The sequence below is a fragment of the Meriones unguiculatus genome, chromosome 12, assembly GCF_030254825.1.
Source record: "Meriones unguiculatus strain TT.TT164.6M chromosome 12, Bangor_MerUng_6.1, whole genome shotgun sequence".
NCBI classification, from domain to species: Eukaryota; Metazoa; Chordata; class Mammalia; order Rodentia; family Muridae; genus Meriones; species Meriones unguiculatus.
Window position 1 is genome coordinate 33,244,548 of NC_083360.1, and position 25,405 is coordinate 33,269,952.

Genomic DNA, 25,405 nt, shown 5'->3' on the forward strand with positions numbered 1-25,405 from the left:
ACATTTTACTCCCGCAGTTATCGAGGTGAATCCAGAGGTGCAGAGTGGGGAAAAGCTTGTTCGAGGGAACGGAGCCGGTCAGCTGCTGAGCTTCAATAGTTTGGACGTGTGGATATAGACCGGGCGTTCGTAGATTTGGGGGACTCCCACCTGGCTGTGTTTGAAAGAGAGGCTGACGAATGAGGGTGTGGCTTTCTTTAGCCCCGCCTCCGCCACCGGGCTGGGGCGTGGCCTCCCTCCAACCTACTCCGGTCCAACATGGCTCCGCGGTTGTGCATCATCTCTGCAGCGGCACAGTGGCTGCTGAGGAAGCCGGGACCCCGTGCTGGGGACCTCGCGGCTGCGGGTGCTGTGCGGTGAGAGGCCGATGGGGCTGACTGCGCGCTCAGAACAGGGGCGAGGGAGGGGGCTGGAATGAGGGGCAGAGGCTGCAGGGTTTGGAATGCAGCGGTTAGAGGCGGAGCTGCCGAGATGTAGGCCTGAGGGGGAGGCTGAGAAAGAATCCGGGAGGTGAAAAGGTGTGGGTAGGGTTTTGTTTTTTAGACAGGATCACACTGCATGTGAACCGACCTCAGAATCCTCTTGCCTCGGCCTCCTAGATATTACTGGCGTGCACTACCATGCCTAGCTGGGCAGGTTCTTTGTCCTGTTTGGGACCAGGGTCTCGGCTGAGGTGAGTGGGAGGGATAGGTCTTGCGCCCTGGAGTCGGGGCGAAGGCAGAGTGTAGCGGTAGCAGCCTCTTGTCAGGCTTTTGTGATTTAGCACGCGCTGGGGGCGTCTGGGCCAGGCAGCCGTTCTCTCAGGAAGTTTTAGAAAGAAAAAGAGGAGATCTGGGACACAGTGGGAATTCCCAAAGTGATCCCTCATCCTGCGTGGTACAGGTGGGTCAACGGGAGAGGTGAGAGTCGTTCAAGGTCAGTCTGCGTGCCACGCAGAGGCAGCTCTGGGTAGGACTCAGGTCTCATGGTGCACCTGCACTTTGTACCACCGCTGGTGGCCTCCAAGGAGAGAGGCTCAGCTCAGCTTTGGAGGGCTTGGCCTCCCCTGACTGGCTCTGGGCTGCTCCTCCCTCCTCCACGCGACGCCTGCTGCTACCCCCCATCTCTGCGCTTAATCACTGGAGCACCTCTGACCCTGTGCTAACCTCTCTTTCCCTAATGGGTCTCCCGTTTCCCATCCCCGCACCCTCACAGGTTTGAGGACAGGGTACGTAGAAAGAACCTTAGCTAAAGAAGCGAGCACACCTCTCCGCACACCTGTGGAAAGGCGTCTTCATTCCTGTGGAAAGGCGTCTTCATTCCTCCTGTCCCAAGCCGAGAGTGAAGCCATAGAGTTCCATTGTTAGATCCCTGTGCGCTGGGACTTTTGGAAAGCCGAGAGGCGTTGGAACTGTGCTCTTCACCTCCATGCTGGATAAAGAGGGAGAAGCTGACATTGGGAACCGAGCCTGGAGTGTACCTTGGAACCTCAGGCTTTTGTGGAGGGATGACCTTGGTTGGGGAGGAGGAGGAAACAGGATGTGTCTGATGGATCGTTTTCTGTTGCTAGGAAAAGAATCTGGGAGCTCAGGTATGCTAGGCTAGTGTTCTCTCTACCAATTAAACTATATGTCCAGCCCTCATTGGACTGTTGAGGATTAAAGAGCCCATGCTCTTGTTAACCATTGCCCAAGCCTATACCTCAAGTGTTGTCGTTGTGAGAATTGAAAGGACATCCAGGAAAAGAATCTTTTATTACATTAAAATATTATTTGAGCAGGGTGGTGGCTGGGAACCAAACTCAAGTTCCTTCCCTTGACCACTGTGTACAGCCCACAAGATCATCTGTTCTGAGACTGTGTTTCCCAGATGAATGACAATACTGAGGCTGAGACAGGAACAGAGTCAGTTGGTGGTAGCATCTTTTGTGGGGCAAACACCCAGAGGCCACAAGGATGGGGGAGGAGCTAGAGGCAGCCTGTTTCTTCCTCTTTTTTTTTTTTTTTTTTTTCTTCAAGTCAGGGTTTCTCTGTGTAACAAGAGCCCTGGCTGTCCTGGACTCACTTTGTAGACCAGGCTGACCTTGAACCCAACAGAAATCGACCTGCCTTTGCCTCCCAAGTGCCGGGATTAAAGGTGCCTATTGTCTAGTGGGGCAGGTCTTACTTTTTGGTTCTTTTTCAGGACTGGGCTTGAATGTTGGGCCTTGCAAATGCTAGGCAAGTGTTCTACTACAATACCATATCCCTAGCCCTTTTAACATTTATTTTGAGACCTAGTCTCACTAAGATACTCAAGCTGTCCTTGAACTCAGTTTGTAGCCCAGGCCTAAGGTAAACCTGGGATCATTCTGTCTCAGCCCTCTCAATACAGGGGGTCACAGGTGGCTGCTACCATTCCTAGCTATATAAGACTTTGCTATTTGTTTAGGTTTTTTTGTTTGTTTGGTTTTTTTTTTTTTTTTAGGTTAAAAAAATTATTTGCTTTCTTTATGGAGGAGTCTGCAAAGGCCAGGTCTCCTGAAACTGGAATTGTAGGAGGGAGATACCTGTGGGTCCTGGGAACCAAACTGAGGTCCACTGCGATAGCAGTAATTGCTGTTAACCACCGGGCTGTCTCCAGCCCTTGTTTGGTGTTTTTGATACAGAGTCTAACTGTGTAACCCTTGCTGGCCTGGAACTCTCTCATAGGCCTCACAAAATCTATCAGTCTCTGCCTCCTGAGTGTTGGGATTAAAGATGTGTGCCAGTAAGCCCAGCTTATTTTCATCTTTAATTATCCATGTTATCTATGTGTGGGTTTGTGCGTGTGAGAGTAGGCCAGAGGGGCAACTCAGATTCCCTGGAGATGGGGGTAGTTGTAAGCCACCAGACATGGGTGCTGGGAACAGAACTCAGAAACTTCTGTAAGAGTAGTAAGTGTTCATAGCCTTTGAGTCATCCATCTCTGTTGTCCTGTTAGTGTTTGGTTTTTGGCACAGGGTTTCTCTATGTAACCCTATGTAGACCAGGCTGGCCTCAAATTCACAAAGGTTGAGATTAAATATGTATGCCACCATGCTCGCATCTTTGTTTTTGTTTTAAAAAAAAAATTTTTTTTTTTTGAGACAAGGTCTCATTATAAGGCCTGAGGATGACCTTGAACTATTATAGGCATGCTTCACCAAACCTGGCCTTTGTAGGCTTTAAAAATGAAGATTGGGGTTGGAAAGATGGTATTGTAGTTAACAGTGCTTGCTGTGTAACCATGAGACCTAGGTGTGGATTCCAGCACCCATATGACAATCTGGGTGTGTCCTCATGTGCCTACAGTTTCAGTACCATAGTGGTCAGAGACAGGAAGATCACTGGGGCTTGCTGACTGCCAGGTTGAGGCGGGAGGAGAGGGACAAGCGCCTAGCTTAAAGAGAGACTCTGTCCCAAAGGAATAGAGGAGGAACCAGTTGTCCTGTGCAACCAGATGTGCACAGATGTGAGTACACCACAAACATACACTCACACTTTAAAATGCAGATTGTAGCCATGCATGATGCCTGTCTGTAATTAGCACTTCCAGGTAGGAGGAACACCAGTTTGTAGCTAACCTTTGCTGTATAGGGAGTTCCAGGCTAGCCCAAGCTGAGTAGTGAGACCCCGCCCCACCCTCTACCACCCCATTAAAAAGTTAAATTGCCAGGCCCACCACATAATATTATCCCCAGAACTTTGGTGCCATAGTCTGGGATGGAGCTTGGGAGTTCTGAATAAGTTCTTAGGCTGTGCTGTAATGTAAGTCTGAGAATCATTGCGGTAGGGAAACCTAGTTCCAAAATTACCAAATTTAAAAGGAAGCTAGGCCGGGTGCGGTGGGCCATGCCTGAAATCCCAGCACTCGGGAGGCAGAGGCAGGCGAATTTCTGTGAGTTCGAGGCCCACCTGGTCTACAGAGTGAGTCCAGGACAGCCAAGGCTACACAGAAAAACCCTGTCTTGAAAAAACCCAAAAAAAAAACCCAAACCAAACCAAACCAAACCAAACCAAGGAAGCTAGAATCTCAAATAAAGATACAGAGATATCCAGACTTTGCTTTGTGGGCATCAAGTAGTGCAGCAGTTCCTAACATTCTCAACGTGACCCTTTAATACAGGTCCTCATGTTGTGCCCCCCCAACCGTAAACTGTTGTGAATTATAATGTAAATACCTGATACACAACCCCCAAAGGGGTCGTGACCCACAGGCTGAGAACCCTGAACTAGAGGCCATAAAAATGCTTTATGGTGAGGGAGCTAGCTCAGTCTGTAAAGCGCTTGGCCTGTAGACACGAGAACTCTAAAAAGGCAGGTGTGACGCGTCTCTGTAACTAAGCGCTGGAGGGAGAGAGGGAAGGCTCCCAAAGCTTCATAACCAGCTTGTCTCTGCCCCGGGCCCTCAGGGTTAGTGAGAGACCTCACTGCAGAAACTTAAGGTGGAGAGCAATAGATACCTGACGTCAAATCTCCAAAATCTCCAGCGCATGTGTGCGCACCGCCGCTTACACACTCATACACACGTGCATGCATGCACACAGGCGCATTGCCACACACACAAATTCATGCACACACACCACACACAGATGATGTTTTAAAGAGTAGGTCAGAGGTGGAGTGCCCGCCTGGCGTATGCCAGGCCCTGACTTCTGTCCTAGCACTCTAGGAAACAGAAATATGTTATAGAGATTCAAGGGGGCAGATTAAGAAAAGAGGCAAGTGGAAGGAGGAGATCCAGCAGGAAGGCAGAGTATCAATGTAGCAGTGCCGCCATGCTTTTCTCTAATAGTTCCATCCTCCACGCCGTATTTTATAGGTGACAGGAAGGTGCTAAGCTGGCATCAGAGCCTGGGTTTGTCCCACTGACACTGACAAGTTCTTTAGTTTTTTTGAGTGCTAGTTCAAAGCCCGCTCCAACGGTGACACACTTCCTCCAACAAGGCCACACCCACTCCAATAAGGCCGCCCCTCTTAATAGTGCCACACTCCCTAGGAGCCAAGTGTTCAAACATGAGTTTATGGGGGCCATTCCTATTCAAACCACCACACCACCCTAGTGAGGCTTCATCTGATTGGGAGACAAACGATAAATAAAGTGTAATAATCAAACAAACAACAACAACAACAAAAGGCTTTTGGGTTTTTCTATGTTTAATTTTTTTTCCAGTGCTGGAGCTGGAATCTTGAGTGTCATGCACACTAGGTGGGCGGATATTCTCCCGTGGGTCTGTATCTCTAGCTCGGGCGTAGGGCTTTACATGTTCCTGCAGAACAGAACAAGGGAGCAGTGTGAGAAAGGCTGGGAAGGACAAGCGTGGGAGAATGTTGAATTCACTGGAAAAGTAAAACTTGAACTCTTAAAAATATGCGCTTGAGGGCTAGAGAGAGAATTTAGTGGTTAAGAGCATTTGCTGCTTTTGCAGGGGACCTGGGTTCAGTTCCCGGCACCCACACAGTGGGTCCCAACCATCTGTAACTTCAGTTCCTAGGGATCCAATGCTCTTTTTCTAGCACCCATGTGATGTGTGTGTGTGTGTGTGTGTGTGTGTGTGTGTGTATTCAGGTAAACACAAACATAAACTAAACACATCTTTAAAAAGTGCACTTGAGGACGTTGGCTTGGAATTGAGACTTCCTCTGGGTCTGAAAAGGTCCCGTAGTAAATTTTTACCTATCTAAAAAGTCTTCCTGGGGTTGGAGAGATGGCTTAGCAGCTAAAGGTACTGGCTGCTCTTCCAGAGAACCAGGCTTTCATTCCCAGCACCCACAGGGTGGCTCACAACTGTCACTCCAGTCCCAGGGGACCTGATATCATCTTCTGACCTCCTGGGAGTCAGGCACGGAAGTGGTGCACAGATGCACACACAGGCAAAAATATCCATATACATAAAGCAAAATAAAAATCAATGACAAACACCTGGCTGGGCGGGCTGCTATGGCTCGCTTGCTCGGCACTCGGGGAACCAGACCTGCAGGCAGGCTTTGAAGGGTAGGAAGGGAGGGGCCCCGCCCCTCCCCTCCACAGCACTGAAGCCCCAGGCTTGCTCTTCAGAACTGACCACTGGATATTTATTTACTTTGGCCACTACTGATGGTCATGAGTTCCTAAGAGCTAGCTTTGGAGCAAAGGTCTTCGTGGGCAAATAGAGCCACTGTTCTCCCTGACACCACCTCCTCCCCGGGGCAGCAGAAGCCATGCCCTTCAAACCCGCCTGAGGGGCTGGTTTTCAAGGAAAGCGCTGTTCCCTGATTTTCCGTATGACCATGGCAAGTTCCTTAAGCAGTGAGCTTTGGCGTGCCTCTGTAGTGTGGGTGCTGCATTGCTTCAGGGAGCTCTGGCAGTGCAGAAGGTCACAAGGTCTGGCTATGAGGCGCCCTTAGTGCCCCCTGTCTCCACCCTTGTCCTGCTTTTTGCTACTTGAGCAAATGTGTGCACAGTAACCAAAGGCGCCCCTGAGTTTAGACGTGCCTAAGCCAGTATTCTAGCTTCATATACATTTGAATCTGTCTTCCCTCTCCCAGCCAGGCAGCATAGATTCCTGATTTGCTATTACTCCTCCCCCCCTTTGTTTTGTTTTTTTGAGACAGGGTTTCTCTGTGTAGTCCTGGCTGTTGAACTCAGAGATCCACCTGCCTTTGCCTCTCAAGTACTAGGATTGAAGAGGTGTGTCCCCACCACCCAGCTGGTCACTTTTCTTGTTGTGACCAGATCCCCGACAAGAAGCAGCTTAAGGGAGGAAGGTTTCAGTTTCTGCTGTGTTTTAGTGGACAGTCCATCAGGTCCAGCAGAGCCTGAGTGGCTGGTCGCAGTGTCTGCAGTCAGGAAGCAGAGAGATGAGTACAAGCCAATGGCAGGCTTTCCTCCTCCCTTTCCCCTCTTACTCAGTCTCGGTCTCCACTCACTGTGTAGGGTGAATGAGTCTTCTCAGTTAAATCTGTCTGAAAATGCCCTCATAGTCATGCCAAGAGGTGTGTCTCCTGGGTTATCCCAGACCCAGTCAGCGGCCAATGGAGTTTAGATATCACAAACCCTTTATTTCTGGTCTCACTTTCTATAGTTTTAATTATCTGCTAGCAGCTCTTGTCAGAATATATGAAATGAAAAATTCCAGAAATAGACCACATACACAATCACTTCTAACAGACTAATTGTGTTTTAGTTTATCATTGATTTCTTTTTTTATTTTTAAGATTTATTTATTTATTTATTATGTATACAGTATTCTGCCTGCATGTGTGCCTGCCCACCAGAAGAGGGCACCAGATCTCACTGTAGATGGTCATGAGCCACCATGTGGTTGCTGGGAATTGAACTTAGGACTTTTGGAAGAACAGCCAGTGTTCTTATCCTCTGAGCCATCTCTCCAGCTTCCATTGTTAATTCTTACTATGTGTAGCTTATAAATGAAATTTTACATATATATGCAAAAATATATTACTTGTATATTAAACTTTTTCATAAATGTGTGCATATAGGAAAAAATTAATATATGCTCTATGAAACACTTTTGGGAAGGATGATGACTTAGCCATAAAGGAATTTAACAAGGCTTAGACAGAGAGTTTACTGAAATACACTGCAAGACGGCATGAGTTCCCAGAGAGGGAAGTCACGCCGCTGAAAAGGAATGGAAACCCTTTCCTAACAGTTAAGGGGATATTGTTTGGTTTTACCACAGTGAGATTCTCCTTCAGGCTCATATTTGAGGGGATAGATGGACCTCCCACTATCTTGTTTAATAGTAAATTTTATGACATTAAGTTGTTTTTCTTGAGCTGGCTCTTTGTGTAAGGTGTCATGATTCCAGCTGTCTATATAGGATGTGGATCTGGGCTGGTGAGACAGCTCAGTGGTTAAGACCACTAACTGCTCTTCCAGCGGGCCCAAGGTCAGTTCCCGAATTTTGGCTCACAACCATCCGTAACTCCAGTTCCAAGTGATCAGATGCTCCTTCTGGCCTCCATGGGTGCAGCACGTGTGTGGTACGCTACACGCTGGGAAAACACTCACACATTTAAAGAATAATAGTAACTCACAAAAGATATCATGGGCTGGTTGTGGTGGCACACATCTTTAGTTCCAGCACTCATGAGGCAGAAGCAGGTGGATCTGAGTTTGAGGCCAGCCTGGTCTACAGAGTGAGTTCTAGGACAATCAGGACTATACAGAGAAACCCTGTCTCAAAAAAACTAAACCAAATCAAAAAAGATGTCATGGATCAGGCCAGGTTGTTATTAAAGTGGGGATATTTTGTTTTTATTTCTGGCCTTTTTTCCTTTACATTTCCTAGATAGCTGAGCAAGGTCTAGTCAGTGGACGAGAGCTCCCTTCTGAGCTCCATGGAGCTAAGGAAGGGCATCACAGGGCTCGGGTTGAAACTGCTGATTTATTCACTACAAGATCGTAGGATGGTAAGGCATTGAAGGCTCTGGAGGATTTTTTGGAAATGAAGAGGTCTTCAGAGGTGAGAGACAGGTATTGCGGTCAATGGTGGATATCCCTGAAGCCTATAAGCTGGTGAGTGAGGAGATGCAAGGAAATGGATTTGGCTAAGAGACTGTTGGAAGAGGTGTGCTAAGCCCAGCAAGATAGAGTTCTATTGGAAATGTGTGTGGAGGGAATTTATTATTATTATTATTAAAAGATTTATTAATTTATTGTTTATTCAGTATTCTGTCTGTGTGTGAACCAGCAGGCCAGAAGAGGGCACCAGATCTCATTATACATGGTTATGAGCTACCAGGGAATTGAACTCAGGACCTTTGGAAGAACAGCCAGTGCTCTTAACCTCTGAGCCATCTTTCTCCAGCCCCTGGACAGAAATTATTAATTGGGTCATTTAAATAAGAGTGAGAACTGGGGAGGGAGGTACAGGGGGGATACAAAGTGAATAAACTGTAATTAATACAAAAAAGAAAAAGGAAAAAAAGAGTGAGAACTTCAGGCCAAGTAAGAGTTAAGGGCAGGCAAAGCCAGCAGTCTCCCACGAGGATCTAGTTGTGTTATTTGAGGAGATTGTGGGCCTTTTGGGGAAGGTGAAGAAGCAGGAGAGGCTGAGACCAGGAGTAGCAGGATAACATGAGTCAGAATGGTTAAAAATGACACCATTAGGTGATTTCAGGAAGATGAAATGAAATGTTGGGCTGACCATAGGAACCCAGTGCTGCTGGAGTAAGGGATGTGAGATCTTTTAAATTGTTTATTTTTGTGTGCATGGGTGTCTTGCTGTCATGTATGTCTGTGCACCTGGCATTCAGGGTGGCCAGGAGGGAGCATCTGAGTTATAAACAGTTGTGAGCCACCATGTGGGTGCTGGAAACCAAACTCAGGTCCTCCAGAAGAGCAGCAAACACTCACTGCTGAGCCCATTTCTGGCTTGGGAGGGAAAGCGTTTTGTTTGTTTTGTTTTTGAGACAGGTCTCTATATATCCCTGGATGTTCTAGAGCTTCCGGCGTAGACCAGGCTGGCCTCAAACTTACAGAGATTCACCTGCCTCTGCCTCCTGAGTGCTGGGTTGAAAAGGGTGTGCCACCACATCCGGCTCAATACCTGAGTGTGAGATCTTAAAAGTGCAATTGGGAGGAAAAGTGAGGGGCCTGGAGATGGCTCAATGGTTAAGGACACTGGCTGCTCTTGCAGACCACCGGGCTCAAATTCCAACATCCACACAGCAACTCACAAACTTCTATAACTCCAGTTCTAGGAATCTCGTGTCTGCTGACTTCTGTGGACCCCTGTAAGCATGTGGTGCACAAACATACACTCGGGCACGTATGCACATAAAATTAAATATCTATAAAAAAATTAAGTATTTGTCAAAGAAGAAAAAGAGTTAGATTAACCATTTCTACCTTTTCAAATGATAGTGAATTGCCAAACAGTGGGGAGATCATGCCTGGTTTTGAGGCTTTTATCTATTCCTTAGTATTGGAAAGGAAAGCAAAGCATTATCAGACGATAGGCACCGGGGGAAGCAAAGCAAGGAATGATGTGTTCAAGAGAACGGTGGTGATGTGTGAGGCTCTCTTTCTCTGCTTTACAGGACCACCGGGTGAAGGCGTCTGTATGCTTAGAACTGTTACGTGTGTGAGCGTCATAGTGGGGGAAGTGGGTGAGGTTTATTTGGGAAGGGTGGGATTGGGAACTAAGGTTGAGTGGAGCTTTAGCCTGCTGATCAGCTTGGTTGTTATCTGTCATAGTCAGGGTTTCTGTTGCTGTAACGAAACACCATCACCGAAAAGCAAGTTGGAAAGGGTTTATTCAGCTTACACATTCATATCATTCATCCTGAAGGAAGGTAAGACAGGAACTCAAACAGGGCAGGGACCTGGAGGCAGGAGCTGATGCAGAGGCCGTGGAGGGGTGCTGCTTACAGGCTTGCTCTCCATGGCTTGTTCCGCCTGCTTTCTTCGAGAACCCAGGACCACCAGCCCAGGGATGGCCCACAGGAGTCTAGGACCTCCCCTATCAATCACTAATTAAGAAAATGCCTCCCAGCTGGATCTCAGCGAGACATTTTCTCAGTTGAGGTTCCCTCCTTCCAGATGAGACTCTAGTTCATGTGTCAAGCTGATTTAAGATTAGCCAGCGTATTATCCTGAGAACTGCCAGAGTGGGGCTGGCAATGAAAAATGGCTACCTTGGTTAGAAGCCAGGTGGCTTCTAGTAGGGTCAAAATCTCCGAGATGTGTCTAATCAGGGCATGATGGGCAGTGAGGAGGTGTCTTTCTTTGCCTTTGGTGAAGACAATTAGTTCTTACAAGCTTATTACCCACTAGGTGGTGATGATGAACGCCTTTAATCCCAGCACTTGGGGAGGCAGAGGCAGGTGGATCTCTGTGAGTTTAAAGCCAGCCTGGTCTATAAAATTAGTCCAGGACAGCCAGGGGTACAAAAAGAAACCCTGTCTTGAAAAATCAAACAAACAAACAAAAAGAGCTTATTACCCAGAATAGGCCCAGATTCTATGACCTCTGTAAAGCTATGTCCTGCCGCTACAATACTGCCAACATCTGTGAGCCAGGTAGTCTGGGCGGCTGTGTCTTAAAGGGGCTCAAGGTGAGGATCTGGCAGTAAGTTTTGTAGGAAGTTCTGGAGTTTGTATAAGAGTTTGCTATTTGTTGACTCTGCTGGGATCCAGTGGAAGGCTCTTGAATTGACAATGTCAAGGACCTGCTGAGTATGTAAGTGGTCCTACTCTATTCCAGGGTTAATTTGGAGGCCTTTCTAACCAGAAGAGCAACAGCTGTCCCATGCTACGGGATGTGGTCTAATGACTTGGAAGGGTAAATGCCTGGGCTCTCAGAGGGCCCCAGGTTTTGTGTTCCGAATTCCCAATTCTTTTATTCGTGTACATACAGAGTAAAGGGGAAGTTGATGTTGCTACAGAAGTCCTGTAGGACATTGAGGTAGTAAGAAGGGGCTTGTCAGTTATATCACAGAATCCAGGAAGGCAAAAGAAGGAGTCTTGGCTGCTCAAGGCAGTAGAGGGATGGCCTGCCTTGGGTCCAGGGTCTTTGTCATCACAAGGGTCCCATCTAGTTGGTGTCAGGAAGCTGAGTCTGGGGTTGACCTTCTTAGCAATAGGCTGCAATTGTGTGGCCAGAGATGCTGGGCAGAGGTGGCAGGACAGCTTCCTCTCCTGGCCCCTCTGCCCTTCCAGGGTTCCAGATGTAGCCTGGGCAGTGGGGATCTCTCCAGAGGGTCCTGTGTCTGCCCAGATGAGGCCGTCTTATTCTCGGGAGCTGCCATGGAATTCCATGGCTTCTTTTTCAGAAATGTAGGTCATGAGGCTAGGGGAGCAGGACATCTGAGCAGGGAAATTGTCGGGGCTCCCGTGCCTCCACGAGGCCCTCTCACCTCCTCTGTCCTGCAGCTTCTATTCCAAGGACAGTGAAGGCAGCTGGTTCCGCTCCCTCTTTGTTCACAAGGTGGACCCCCGGAAGGATGCCCACTCCACTCTGCTGTCCAAGAAGGAGACTAGCAACCTCTACAAGATCCAGTGTGAGTGGCCGCTAAACTGGCTAGCTGCACCCACGGGCTCCCTCGGGGGTGGGGCTAGGGTAAAGAGATGAGAGGATGAGGATGTCCCATCCTGTCCTGAGAGCCTGCTCGCTCTGACGCCCTCCTCCACACATGCACGCACGCGCATGTGAGCGTAGCCTGCACCTCACCGGTTGCCCTCTGTCCTTTATGGCAGTTCACAACGTGAAGCCGGAATGTCTGGATGCCTACAACAGTCTGACGTGAGTGCCGTCCCTCTACCGCTCCCAGTCACTCCTGGGTTGGACCCTCTAGCTCAGAGCCCTCGGTGGCCAGTGCAAGCCCTTGCCCCTCCCTGTGCCCCTCCCACAGGGAGGCCGTGCTGCCCAAGCTGCACCTGGACGAGGACTACCCCTGCTCGCTTGTGGGCAACTGGAACACGTGGTACGGGGAGCAGGACCAGGCAGGTGAGGTTCCCTTGTCTCGGTGTTGCCACCCGCCCGGGTCTCTGACAGCCCTCCTGTCTGAGCGCCCTGCTCTCTCTCCCTGCAGCATCTCTGGGGTTGTGGGGAAGGTGTTTATTTCATACCTCATTGCCCCACTCCCCAGCACTCTCAGGCAGCCCACGAGGCCTGTGAGGCCGGCCTTGCCAGGTCCGCAGCCGCACTTTGCCGCCACATCCTTGGCTGGCTACATTGCCCTGCGTGTGATTCGCCAGTGCCCCGGCTGCAACCGCTCTACTCTCTGGGTACAGGTGGCCAACCTGAAGCAGCTCCTCTCCCTTGCCTACTTGAACTTGGTTTGGTTTACCCGTTTTTCACTTTGTTTGGGATCGGGGGTCTTATTGTGTAGTCCAGGCTGGCCTCTAACATGTACTCTTCCTACCTCAGCTCCTGAGTGCTGAGATGGTTTGATTGCTTGTCTTTTGTTCTGTTTTGGAGACAGGGTTTCTCTGTGTAGCCCTGGCTGTCCTGGAACTCGCTCAGTGGACCAGGCTGGCTTTGAACTCAGAGAACCGCCTGCTTCTGCCTTCCTCCAAGCACTAGGATTAAAGTGGTGGTTCTCAACCTTCCTAATGCAGCTCCGCTTTAGTAGTTTCTCATGTTGTGGTGACCCCCGACCATAAAATGACTTTCATTGTTACTTCATAACTGTAATTTTGATATTGTTATGAATCATAATGTAGGTATCTGAGAGGGGACCGCTGTGGGGTCGGGACCCACAGGTTGAGAGCCACTGGATTAAAGGCATGTATGACCATGCTTAGAGTTAATTTTTAGTCGGTCTATCTTTCTAGTGTGTGTGTGTATATGTGTATGTATGTATGTGTGTATATATATGTATGTGTAAGCACGTGCCCTGGCATGCCTGCATAGGTCAGTGGACAGTGGTTGTCGTCTCAAACCCTTGTTGAGGCAGGGTCTCCTTTGTCTCTGCTGTTGCACAGTGTGTACTCCAGATGTGTACCTCTGCAGCTGTCCTCTTCCTTTGGCCCCAGGGGTCAAGCTCAGCTCATCAGGCTGGTATAGCAAGAGCTTCTACCTGCCAAGCCATCTTGCAGCCGCCCCTGCCTTCTTGTTTTGTATTTTGGTGTAGACATGGCATCCCTCTGAAAGTCTGGATTCTTTGCACTTGCTGGGTCAGGCGCTGTTCCTAGCTCTCTGACCTCCACTACTGGCCTCTTCATTCCCTGATCACGCAGTCCTGTAGCTGCCAACACACCTGTCTGTCTTCTCATACACGCAGTGAGTTCTGGGGGTCTGGATCTCTTTGACTTACTGAATACAAAATAAAAATATTTTTAAAAATTCATGTTGTGGCTGGACTGTGGTGGCCTTTAATCCCAGCACTCGGGAGGCAGAGACAGGCAGATCTACAGAGTTCGAGGCCAGCCTGGTCTACAGAGTGAGCTACAGAGAAATCTCGTCCTGAAAAACAAAACAACAACAACAAAAACGAAAACAAAACAAAAGTTCACGCTTTGTGGGGGCTGCAGAGAGGGCTCAGCGGTTAACAGTACTGGCACTATAACGTCAGATGAAGGCTAGGCTGACCTGGGAAGTAACAGAGCCTGTGCTTTCAAGTCACTGGTCAGTTAGCTCAGCTCTGGGGTGCCTCGCTCGTCTCTGGGGCCTAGCTCTCTCCACAGTGATCCCAGGTCAGCCAGGTAGGCTTTCTTCCCTATCATTAGTGATCTCCTGTTTACCGCCTTCCTTCCTCTTCTCTCCTCTTCTGTCTGTCCCTTGGTCCTTCCCTCTCCCTCTAGGCCTCACATATGTTAAGTACATGTTTTCTCCCCCGGCAACACCTTAGCTGAGGTTTGCTTACTGGGAACCAGTTAACTACCTAGAGCTTCCACAATAGATTACAAAGAACAGAACCGCAATCCTCAAATCTGGAAGGCAGAGGCAGAAATCAAGATATTGCCTCTGTCTGGGCTTCCTCTGAGGCCTCGGAGAGAGGACCCTTCCCGCCTCTTTCAACTTCTGGTTGCTAAGAACCCTTGGCATTCTTTGTCATGTGGACACATCAGTCTGGGTGAGCTGTTTCCTGAGTTCCATGGTGTTCCCTTTGTGTGCATCCTCTCTCTTGTGCTAAGGGCACCAGACGCTGAATTGATGTTCTATCTAGCATTATGTAGGCGTACCTCAACTATCTGCAGAGACACTGTTTGCCAACAAAGTCACATAGGGAGGCTCTGGCAGGGCATGGATTTCTGAGGGGCTACTACTCAAGCCAGCAGAGACTATGATTGGGAGAAAAATCTAACAGTGCTGAGTTCTCAGTGAGAACGAGGCTGGGCTCTTACTAGCAGCCCAAGGCCCTCTATCTATAATCACAGTCCCTTGAGTGTCCACTAGGAGGTCATGTGTGCATTGGCATCTCTGTATGTATCCCCCTAAGCACATGCTGGTGCATTCCTGGCATCCTAGTCTGTCCTTTAGTTCATTTTATCTCTCTCCCTTGTCTTCTTCCCTCCTGCCTCCCACCCCCACTTTTTTTTTTGTGACAGGGTCTTATACAGCTCAGGCTTGCCTTGAGCCTTTTGACTCTCCTATCTCCACAGAGATGTGTGTCACGAGCCCAGTTTTATCCAGTGTTGGGGATTTGAACCCAGGGCTTTATACAGACTACCAGCTGAGATGCACCCCCAGGCTGCTTCCTTCCTTTTAAAAGTGGGGTCTCCCTGTAATACCCAGGCATTGGCTCAAGACATCATCAGCTTCCTAGATAGCTGGGACCACTCGTCCCTGTCTCCATACACAGCCACAGCTTTATTTCTTTCCTTCTTGAGTACACTGCCTTGGAACAATGTTGTTTGGTTGTTTTTGCAGCGCTAGCGATGGAACTTGGGGATCTCCTGATGTTAGGCAAGTGTTCTACCACTGAGCTCTAGTGCCAGCCCTCCTAGAGTGTCCTGTGTCAGTCAATCAGACTTCTTCCTCCTTGTGTCTATCCTGTCTCTTGCATTCCACAGTTCATCCCTGTGTGTGCTGGTGTTCCCAGGGTGGAAGGCACTCAGATCATCTTAGGTTTGGTTTTGTTTGTGATGCTGTAGAGGAAAGCCTGGTCCCTCTGCATGGAAGCACGTGTTTTGTCAGTAGCTACCCCCTTCCCCTCATCTGATCCTCTTGCTGCTGTTACTTAAGGATTTTGTGGATGAGGACATTGTGTCCTAGGAGGGGTCAAAGGCCACCAAACTGAGCAGAGCTAGTGGTCTCCTAGGCCTGCTTCTAAGGTCATCTCCACCCTGTGCTACTCCTCACTAAGACAAAAGGAACCAGGAGACCCCCCCCTCCACACTGCCACATACACAGTCTAGCCAGACATGCTCACTGTAGCTCCTTGACCTGTATTCCTGTTTCCATCAGTGCACCTATGGCGGTTCTCAGGTGGCTATCCGGCCCTCATGGACTGCATGAACAAGCTGAAAACCAACAAGGTACCCCAGCATCCTGTGTGCATGTTGCTTCCACACCAGCCCTGTGTGGAGGGGAGTGTGGGACAGAGTCCTCTGCTACCCCCGGGGACACTGATGGGGTGGCATACTATTGCCTATAATGCTCTGCCTTCAGGAGTACCTGGAGTTCCGGAAGGAGCGGAGCAAGATGCTGCTGTCCAGGAGAAACCAGCTGCTTCTGGAGTTCAGCTTCTGGAATGAGCCACAGCCCAGAGCTGGCCCCAACATCTATGAGCTGAGGACATACAAGCTCAAGGTACCTCACTTCCAACAGAGCTGCTTTTGACCTCTATCTTCCCTGCCGTGGCGTTGCTTTCTAAGGGGTCAGGGTGGGCTAGCTTCTCCCACCTTATGGGCTCAGAGCAGAGGAATGTGTGTTCATGTATGTAGCTGCACATCAGATGGAGTCAAGGCCTGTGAATGGGGCCTCTGGCTCTGGGGAAGGCTAGTTTCCCATTCCTGGCTCTGTGTTATTAGGAGTCCAAGGTGGGGCTTACTTCCTCCTCTCTCTGGGTCTCTTTCAGCCAGGAACCATGATTGAGTGGGGAAATAACTGGTAAGTAATGCCACCACGTTTGGGAATGTGATAGTCCCTGCTGTTCCATCCCATCAGGCTCCCAGTGAGCTTTTCTCTGGGCTGTGTCAGAGGGAACCCAGCATGCTCTGTTCCTTGCAGAGCCCAGAGAAAGATCCACCTGAATGGGGAAGATTCTGTAGTGGGAAGTGCTGCCAACCAGCCAGCAGCCACACCTCCAGGATCCATTCTCTGGGCCCTACCTTGCACCCCACCCAAAAAAGTGTGGCCAGGGAATCAGCCTGGGCTACCTTGAGGGACCATTGGCTGGGCCTCTGTCCCATGTTCTCTGCCATTTCCAGGGCTCGGGCCATCAAGTACCGTCAAGAGAACCAGGAGGCGGTGGGAGGCTTCTTTTCACAAATAGGAGAGCTCTACGTGGTTCACCACCTATGGGGTAGGTTGGGGACACTCAAGGAGCCTCTGTTTGTCCCCTGTCACTTCATAAAACGTGGATATGATGCAGGGCTGGGGCGATGGCTCAGTGGTTAAGGGCACTGACTGCTCTTCCAAAGGACCTGGGTTCAATTTTCAGCAATAACATGGCGGCTCACAAGTGTCTGTAACTTCAAGATCTGACACTCTCACGCAGACATACATGCAGGCAAAACACCAGTGCACATAAAATAAAATTAAAAAAGAGAAAAGAAACAGCAAGAACAATGGCGACATTAAAAACTACATTAGCAACAAGACATGTGGATACATTTGTGTTCCTATAGCTCTTACATCGTAGCAGAGATGCACCCTCAGACATAAACTAGCAAAATGGACTCATTTCACATGATGACAGATACTGGAGGAGGCTAGGCAGGGGAAGACAGCACAGAGAAGCCCAGGGACCTTTTTGGCTTGAGTAGACAAGGTCTTTCTCAAGGGCAAAATGCAGATTCTGAGCTGAAGGGTGAGAAAGCCAGGTTAGAATTGCTGAGAGAAGTTTTGAGTGCAAGGAACAGCGTGTGGGGAGGCCGTCAGGGAGTGGACAGGAGAGGAGGGTGCGGGGGGACCCGGGCAGAATGTGAGAAGGTGGGGTGGAAGAGAACAAGCCACCAGGTCAGGCTGGGCCTTGCAGGCCGTCGGAACGAGTTGGGGTCCATCATGGATGTGGTGGGAGGAGGCAGTGGCAGCATGCGCGTTCTATAGCTGCCAGGTGCTTTGCCAAGAGTGCCTGGTAGGGGAGCAAGGTTGGAAACGGGTCAGGGACGATGCTTACGTTAGTTCAGGCAGGTGGGTGGGCTAGCTTTGGGTAGTGGCAGCAGCATGACAGATTTGTCGGTCTGTGAATCAGTGGGATTTGAGAACAAACTTCTGGAGAAGAAAGGAGAGGGTTAGAGGGCATTCAGACTGTTCCTTAAGCAGCTGTGTGCCCTTGTCTAAGAGAGGGGCGTCTAGGGGAGGGTTGGGTCATGGGATTGGAAGGTAGTTTTGGGAGCACTATATTTAGGATGCTGATGTTGGGCCAACCAGATGGCTCAGTAGGTGAAGGCACCAAGCCTGACAACCTGAGTTTGATTTCCAGGACCCACATGGCAAGAATGATCTGACTCCTGCCACTTTTCTTCTGACCCCTCACCCTGAATAAGTAGATAAATGCAATAAATAAATTACAAGATGCACACACACCCAACTAGAAATGCCACATGGGCACTGGATGTTGACAGCCTGAGGAGGAAGGGATGGATAGTAGGGCAGGGTTTGGGGCAATGGAAGGGTCCCTGTGCTGAGGGAAGGGATTGGGTTCTCTGAGGAATGAGCCTGTGCCTTTCTCACAGCCTACAAAGATCTGCAGTCTCGGGAGGAGACTCGAAATGCGGCCTGGAGGAAGCGGGGCTGGGATGAAAATGTCTACTATACAGGTGAGTGGCTCCTCAGGGGCCAGGAACACCTTTGCAAGTGGCCTGCTGGGAGACCTGAGGATGCAGGCTCTGCAAGCTTCTCTGAAGGACAGCTAACATCCCTTCATTACTTCCAGTGTGGGAACTCATTGCTTTGTTTTCTTCTATCTTGGGCACCTCCTCGCCCCCCACCTTTTGACCCAGTATCTTGCTGTATTGCCCAAGCTCATCCTGGGTAAACCTTTCCCCTCAGTCTTTCAGGTTGCTGGGATTACAGGCATGTTCCACTGTGCCCAGGTGGGAACTTACTTTGTAGAGTTTTGTCTGGGTGATATACATTTCACATGATTTAATTAGTCCTCAGGTTTTAGGACTCTTAATACAGGAAGGTGATCCCTATGTGACCTGTGACCTTGGGTCACTTCTGCACCTCACAGAAGCTGCCTTCCTCCTTGTCAGATGGTAATGCAGATGCTGTCCCAGCTGTGGGGAGGACTTTGAGAGTTAGTTTATGGAAAGTGCTTTGCCCTGATAACATCAAAACATGCAGCAAATTTTTCCTCAAGGTGTTGCATACAGAGTCAGTAGAAACTGAGTCTTCACCGTGTGGCATGTCGGGGATGGTAAGGGGAGGCTTTTAGGTAAACCAGAGTCTGTCCGGCCCTTGATGTGTTTAGTTAATCTTGCACACATCTGCTGGTGGACGACAGCATGTCTGCTGAAGGAGGCAGCATGAGCCTTGTCATTCCAGGTGTGGTCTCAACTGAAAGTACATCCACTGGACACTTAAGAAATGCTTACTTAGCTTCTCCCAACCTTCTGTGAACTAGATTTGTCGGGGTTTGTACACACGTTAGAGTCTGAGAAATTAAGCACAGGAAGCAAGGGCCTAAACTTTGGGCTGGAGAGATGGCTCAGTGATACTGTTCGAAGAGAAGACTGGAGTTAGGTTCCCTGCACCCACCTTGGGAGGCTCACAGATGCCCGTAAATCCAGCTCTAGGGGATCTGATGTTTTCTCCTGACCTCAGTGGGCACTCTATGCACACACCCACATGTAGACATACGTACATTATTTTTTTTAGCTGCCATCCTAGGACTTTGTGCTGCTGTTACCCCCATAGGCTTGGCATCTCTGGCTGCGTGAGGGGCAGTTACACTAAATCAAACCCCCGGCCTTAACGGCTCTCACCTTGATGGTGTATGCTACTACAGTTGTCTGTATTTTTGTTTGTTGTCGGGGACTGAATACAAGATCTCACACATGCTGATCGGCAAATACCTCATCGAGAACTACACCTTTGACTTCACACTCATTTTTCTTAGATCTTCCTATGTTGCCCCTAATGTGGCTTGATCCTTTTTATATTCTTAGGCTTTGTGTGTTTTGTGTGGTTTGGAAGCACCGAGGATAGAATCCAAGGGTTCATGTATGCTAGACAAGTGTACTACCGCTGACCCTCTCCAGCCATATGCTAGTTTTCTTCACATGCTTAGAATATGACTAAAAATTCCAAAATATTCAGCTTATTACCACCTAAATCCTGTCTTATAACTTGGGAACCCCGGGCCTCTCTCAAGTGACAGCAGAGTCTCTTCCTGTCATAGGCTTTTATGAGTTTTCGGGCAGGGACCAAGAGTACTCAGCTTGCCTCAGACACCCCTAACCTCTGCCTCTCTCTCCATAGTCCCCTTGGTTCGACACATGGAGTCCCGAATCATGATCCCTCTGAAGATCTCTCCTCTCCAGTGACGCCCACACTGCCTCTACCTTCTTCCCTTTGGAGTAACCTGGAACAGGGGAGTGTCCAGGCGGCTGGCATGGTATCCTCTCAGCTCCGGAAGGCTGCTGACGGGCAGTGTTCAGCTTAGACAACGATGCTGCTTCCGAGAACCTAACCTGTCTATACCTATCCCACCTCTCTCCCGTGCTGGAAGAAGTTTCTAATCCCCTAATGCAGACTAGAAACCTTTGAAGCATTCACACGTTTCCCTGTAAGATCCCTCATTTCCAGGCATCAAGTCCCCAGCTAACACTGTGGACATGGCTTAGTTGCATAAAAGCTGACATGACTAGTAGTTAAGAGGTGGGGTGTAAAGGATGTCAGACCAGGTATGGCCCCCAGGAACTCCCTGGTCTGTACTTGTTTAAAAGAAAAAGCAAGTCTGAGCCTTAAAAACTTTGGCACTGCCATAAACTCCGAAATCATCAAAGTCAGGAGGAAATCCAGAATTCTGTTTAAAGGGGTTGGGAAAGGATGGAAGTGAGAGCTATTTAAAGACAGACTTGAAGCAGGAATCCTTCAGATAATGCTGGCTCATAGGTAGGATTCAGAATGTGAGTTTGAAACACAGAGTTGGGAAGATAGAACAGAGATGACAGAAGACCTCAGGGAGAGGCCCCTGTTCCTGGATAGAGGGAGAGGCTCATCCATCGTTTCCCACACAGTGCAGTTAAAACTTGAACATGTGCTCCAGCTCCTGTCCTCCTTCCTCCAGGCAAGAATGCAGGCTGAGACTCATAGTCCCGCCTTGAATTTCTTCTCCCCCAGCCTGACATTGTGTCAGCCAACCCCTCATTTTGCAGAACCACCAGGTCTGTGGAGAGGGTTCAGTGATTCTGGGGTCTCTCCAATGACCCCCATACCTCATGAACCCCTGCTTAGCATGGTTTTGTTACCATACCAGGAATATACTGGAACAGTTGATGGAACCAAATTAAATATTTACTCTAAGTTGTGGTGTTGTCTTCATCTGCTAAGGCAAGGCAGCTTCCATTTGGCTGCCGGGTACTGTGGCCTTGATCTCTTAGGGAGGACATCTTCATTCCAGGGCAAAAACATGAGGTTTCTGCGAAGCCCAGTACTCACTATACATATTCCAAGCCCCAAACAAGTAGGATTTACTCCAGAAATACTAGGGATGGGAAATACCTGAAGCTTTCAATGACTATATTAGAGTAGCGATTTTTGTCTTGGGGAAAATCATGCCTAATGGAGAAACGCACTTGTGTGAAGCAAGAAACAAGTTGATTATTTCCCTGCTTTTTCTGGTGCAGTGCCTCTGATAGTATTAAGAAGTCAAGTTAGGGCTGGGCGCCTTGACACCAGCCTTTAATTCCAGTGAGGCCAAGGCAGGCGGATCTCAGTGAATTCTAGACCAGCCTGATACACATATAGCGTTCTAGGCTATATGTGTAATGAGCCCCAGCCTCGGACACAAAGTCAGGAGGCAAATCCACGAAGGTCCAAATTATATCACAGCGACACTTGTAAGTTCTTGAGGCTACCACGAGTTCATTCAAGTGACTCGGCGGAGGGCTCTTTGCTTTACACGCAGGTTGAAGGAATGAAGTACAGATTCTTGGTCCACATGGCCGGCCGCAGTTTCCCAGAAAGGTTGCCCACGTCTTTAATCCCAGCACTTGGGAGGCAGAAGATGGCGGATCTATCCGAGTTCAAGGCCATCCTGGTCTACGAAGCGAGTTCCAGGACAGCCAGGAATAAACAGAGAGGGAAAAAAAGAAAAAGAAAAACCGGTTGCTCAGCTGAGACACGCCCCTTCCTTGCTTCCCAAGCTGCATCTGGCTTTTGTGTCTCACTTCCGGCCAGTAGCTCTTTCCTTCCGCTTCTCTATGGTCGCGAGCCGGAAGTAGCTGCTTGACTGGAAGGCGTGAGGACCATTGTGGTGAGCGAGGGCGGAGGGCTGCCGGCTGGGGCTGCTGGTCAGCGCGGGGTGCACGGGGTTTGCGGTGCAGATGACACCACGCGTGCTCCCGGGCTAGGGGCCTCGCCTGTCGGGGTCCCCAGGGCTGGTGGCTGTTCTCCTCCGAATGGACCGGGGCAGCAGCTTTGGGCGCTGCTGGGGCAGCAGCAGTGTATAGTAGTAGTGACAATGATAATCCACCCGTGTGTGTGGGAAACGCCCCGGCGAGGCTGTTGGCATTTCCCAGGTGTCCGGTGCCACCCTCGCCAGGTGAGCCCGCCACTTGATTGTCACTGGCAGCCGCCTGAGGCCCCTGCCAGGCAGGCGCTCCCTTCACTTATTAACGCGCCGCGTAAGACTGTAGGGAGTCGTAGCGAAGAAGGATTAGTGCATTATTGCTGTAGCATAAAGGCTGAGAGCGCCAAGTGTGGACGTTAGGGGAGTGAGGCTGGGCTTTTCTTTTTAATGTCTCCTCTGTTTCCTAGCTATCTGCCCTGACTTAGTTTAGCTGCCTCGCTAAATACTTTGCTTATCTTGATGTTTAAGAAAAAGAAGGAAGGATTTTTCTTTCTTAAGTTATACAGCAAAGGGCCTGGACAGTAGGAAGAGGTACCATCTGCTCTGTTTTAATGAAGATTTTAAATGCAGTCACTACAGTCTAGCCTGGCCGGTAGCGCCTCCTGCAGTCCGGGTTGGTTTCACGTTCACGAAGATCCTTGGGCCTCAGTCATCAAGTGCTGTGATTACTGATGTGTACCACTATGCCTGTCTCAGCCCATCTGCCCATCCTTTTTTTTTTTTTTCTTTTTCCTTAGAGACAGGATTTTATTATGTACCCCGTGTTGATCTTGAACACACTATGCAGCAAAAGATAATCTTGAATGTCTCATCTTCCAGGCCCTACATCTGAAATGTTTTCTTGCAGGCATGACCCACCACACACAGTTTATGCAGTCCTGGACTCACAGAGATCCACCTGCCTCTGCCTCCCGAGTGCTGGAACTAAAGGTGTGCGCCACCACCATCCGCTGCACACTCTTTTTTTTTTTTTAAACTTAAACTTACTTTGGTAAAAACTTGAGATCTGTGTACCATAAACAGGACACTGGTTGCACTTGTCTTATGATAGAGTTGCATAATATACATAATATAATGAAAACAGATAGTTATTAATAACTATTCTGCCTTGGTTTCCTTGTCTAAGGCTCTGAGAGAGAATCCATTTCTTCCAAGAACCTTGCCATTTGTAAAGTGTTCATAACAAACTAGGAAACTGGGTGTACTTGAGGCAATCAAATTTTTTTTCTTGGTGACTTTTTTGCGGACTAGGCTGTCCTCAACCCCACAAAAGTCCACCTGCCTCTGCTCTCCACTCCCCACGTGCTGGGATTAAAGGCATGCACCATTATACCTGGCCAGATTTTTTTTTTTTTAAGTTGAAAAGGGATAGCACAGCATGGTGACCCACACCTGTAATCTCAGCACTGATAAGGCTCAGGCAGAAAGGTCTCCAGTTTGAAACCAGTATGAGCTACACAGACTTGTCCAGAAAGAAGACAAGGCAAATTAACTCTGCTTTCAGGTGTTTAGCATAATGCAGGGTCGGTCAGCCGCCATCCCAGATCGCATTCATCACCTGCAGTGCTGTGCGTTCTGTACCCCTACAAGCCCAGGACCACTGTTCATTTAATTTGTGAGGAAGCAGAAATGAGGTGGTTTGTTGAGGGACCCAGACCTATAAATCAATACAATGGAGGTTCCAAATCAGGTCTCCCACAAAACACTGTTGGCTTCTTCCAGAAGTGTTGGTGATGAATAAAGGGACAAAAACTACCCACCTTGGGAAGCTGTGAGGACTCTGAAAAGTAGAGCCCAATAAAATGTAGGCTTTGTTCTTACGTGGTTTTGCTTTTTGTGTTGTTGGGTTTTTTGATTCAGGGTCTCATTTTGTAGCCTTGGTTGCCCTGAAACTCTTCAGTCCTACCTCTGTCGCCCTAGTGCTGAGATTGAAGGCATGTGCTGCCGTGCCTGGCTGTTCTTTATTTAGATATTAGAGCCAAACAGGGAGGCTGTAGGGATGCTGGTGAGACTGGGCGATACAATATTGTGGTTGTCATAAGTACTGGACCAGATGGGCCCATACTAGCTGTGCAGCTTAGGAAAAGTATCACCTTTCAAAGCCGTAGTTTTCTCATCTGTGAGATGGTGGTGGTTCTTACCTGAGTGGTTTTGTATAATACTGAAGTGAGAGCATATCCATAAAGTGCTTAAATCAAAGTCTACCACCCAGTCAGTAGTATTGAGGATAGGGTTATACACCAGACAAGAATTAAATCTAAATTTATGAAGTGCTTTGACAGGCTCACGAGTAAGAGCAGAGCTCACAGTCATGATTTGTTTTGTTTTGTCATTCCCTGCCCCCCAGGACAAGGTTTCTCTGTGTAGCCCTGTCTGTCCTGGACTCACTTTGTAGATTAGGCTGCCTGTCTCTGTCTTCCGGAGTACTGGGATCACAGGCGTGCACCACCGCACCTGATTTGTTTTGTTTTCTTTTAAGACAGGGTATCTTTATATAGCCCTAGCTGTCCTGGAACTCACTATGTGGCCTCAGAGATCTGCCTACTTCTGCCTCTTGATTGCTGAGATTAAAGGTGTGCAGAGATTAAGCATGCCCAGTTTAATTCTTTAAACTATTAAAGCTTTATTTACTTTTATTAGGATTTTGAGCTACCCAACATGGGTGCTGGGAACTGAACTCAGGTTCATTGCAAAACAGAACATGCTTTTAACTATTGAGCCTTCTTTCCAACCCCTATTTCTGGGGAATTTTTTTTTCTTGTCTTTTAAAGTGTTCCCTAATGAGCCTCAGAATTTTATTAGTATCCATGTGACATCTTATTTTTATTTATAACATCAATTAATTTAGTCTTCTCCCTTTTAGTTAAGTTTGGCTAAGAGTTTGCTGAGAATTTGGCATTTCTTTTTTTTTTTTCTTTTCTCTTATTTCTTTTACTTTTATATGCTTTGGTGTTTTACCTGCATGTATATCTGTGTGAGGGAATAGGATCCCCTGGACCTAGAGTTATAGACAGTTGTGAACTGCTATGTGGCTGCTGGGAATGGAAGCCTGCTCTTCTGGAAGAGCAACAAGCTCTCTTAACTACCTAGCTATTTCTCCAGCCTTTCTTTCTCTCTCTTTTTATTTATTTATTTATTTTTGGTTTTTTGGGACGGGGTTTCTCTGTTTAACTCTGGCTGCCCTGGAACTTTCTCTGAAAATCATGCTGGACTTTAACATAGAGATCCACCTGCCTCTGCCTCCCAAGTACTGGGATTAAAGGCATGAGCTACTATGCCTGGCCT

General features: G+C 48.6%; 2 protein-coding genes across 5 annotated transcripts in view; both read left to right on the top strand.

Annotated features, from left to right (window-relative positions):
• The first annotated feature begins 199 nt into the window (after positions 1–199).
• On the top strand, positions 200–21,072 carry Nipsnap1 (nipsnap homolog 1). Of its 2 annotated transcripts, none has more exons than XM_021632720.2 (10): positions 200–356; positions 11,862–11,989; positions 12,186–12,231; positions 12,341–12,435; positions 15,841–15,911; positions 16,045–16,185; positions 16,454–16,485; positions 16,806–16,900; positions 18,276–18,359; positions 20,026–21,072. In XM_021632720.2, exons 1-10 carry the CDS (start codon positions 259–261, stop codon positions 20,088–20,090), a joined length of 855 nt encoding a protein of 284 aa, XP_021488395.1. In that variant the 5' UTR covers positions 200–258; the 3' UTR covers positions 20,091–21,072. The 2 variants fall into 2 exon arrangements, with proteins under 2 accessions (XP_021488395.1, XP_060221567.1); XM_060365584.1 differs by lacking the exon at positions 200–356 and adding an exon at positions 558–673.
• An 837-nt stretch (positions 21,073–21,909) lies between these two features.
• Thoc5 (THO complex subunit 5) overlaps positions 21,910–25,405 on the top strand; it is a 34,240-nt gene continuing 30,744 nt past the window's right edge. For 2 of the 3 annotated variants that reach the window (XM_021632731.2, XM_021632732.2), the window contains exon 1: positions 21,910–22,024. The gene's annotated coding sequence lies outside the window, so the exon portion shown is untranslated. Of the gene's footprint in view, positions 22,025–22,098; positions 22,313–25,405 lie in introns of those variants that run through there. The other variant, XM_060365583.1, reaches the window with a different exon arrangement.

Coding starts and splice junctions, on each gene's coding strand:
- Nipsnap1 (XM_021632720.2), top strand. CDS start 259: ATGGCTCCGCGGTTGTGCATCATCTCTGCAGCGGCACAGTGGCTGCTG. Junction 11,990..12,185: donor CAACCTCTACAAGATCCAGT/GTGAGTGGCCGC, acceptor CCTTTATGGCAG/TTCACAACGTGAAGCCGGAA. Junction 16,186..16,453: donor TGAGGACATACAAGCTCAAG/GTACCTCACTTC, acceptor GGTCTCTTTCAG/CCAGGAACCATGATTGAGTG.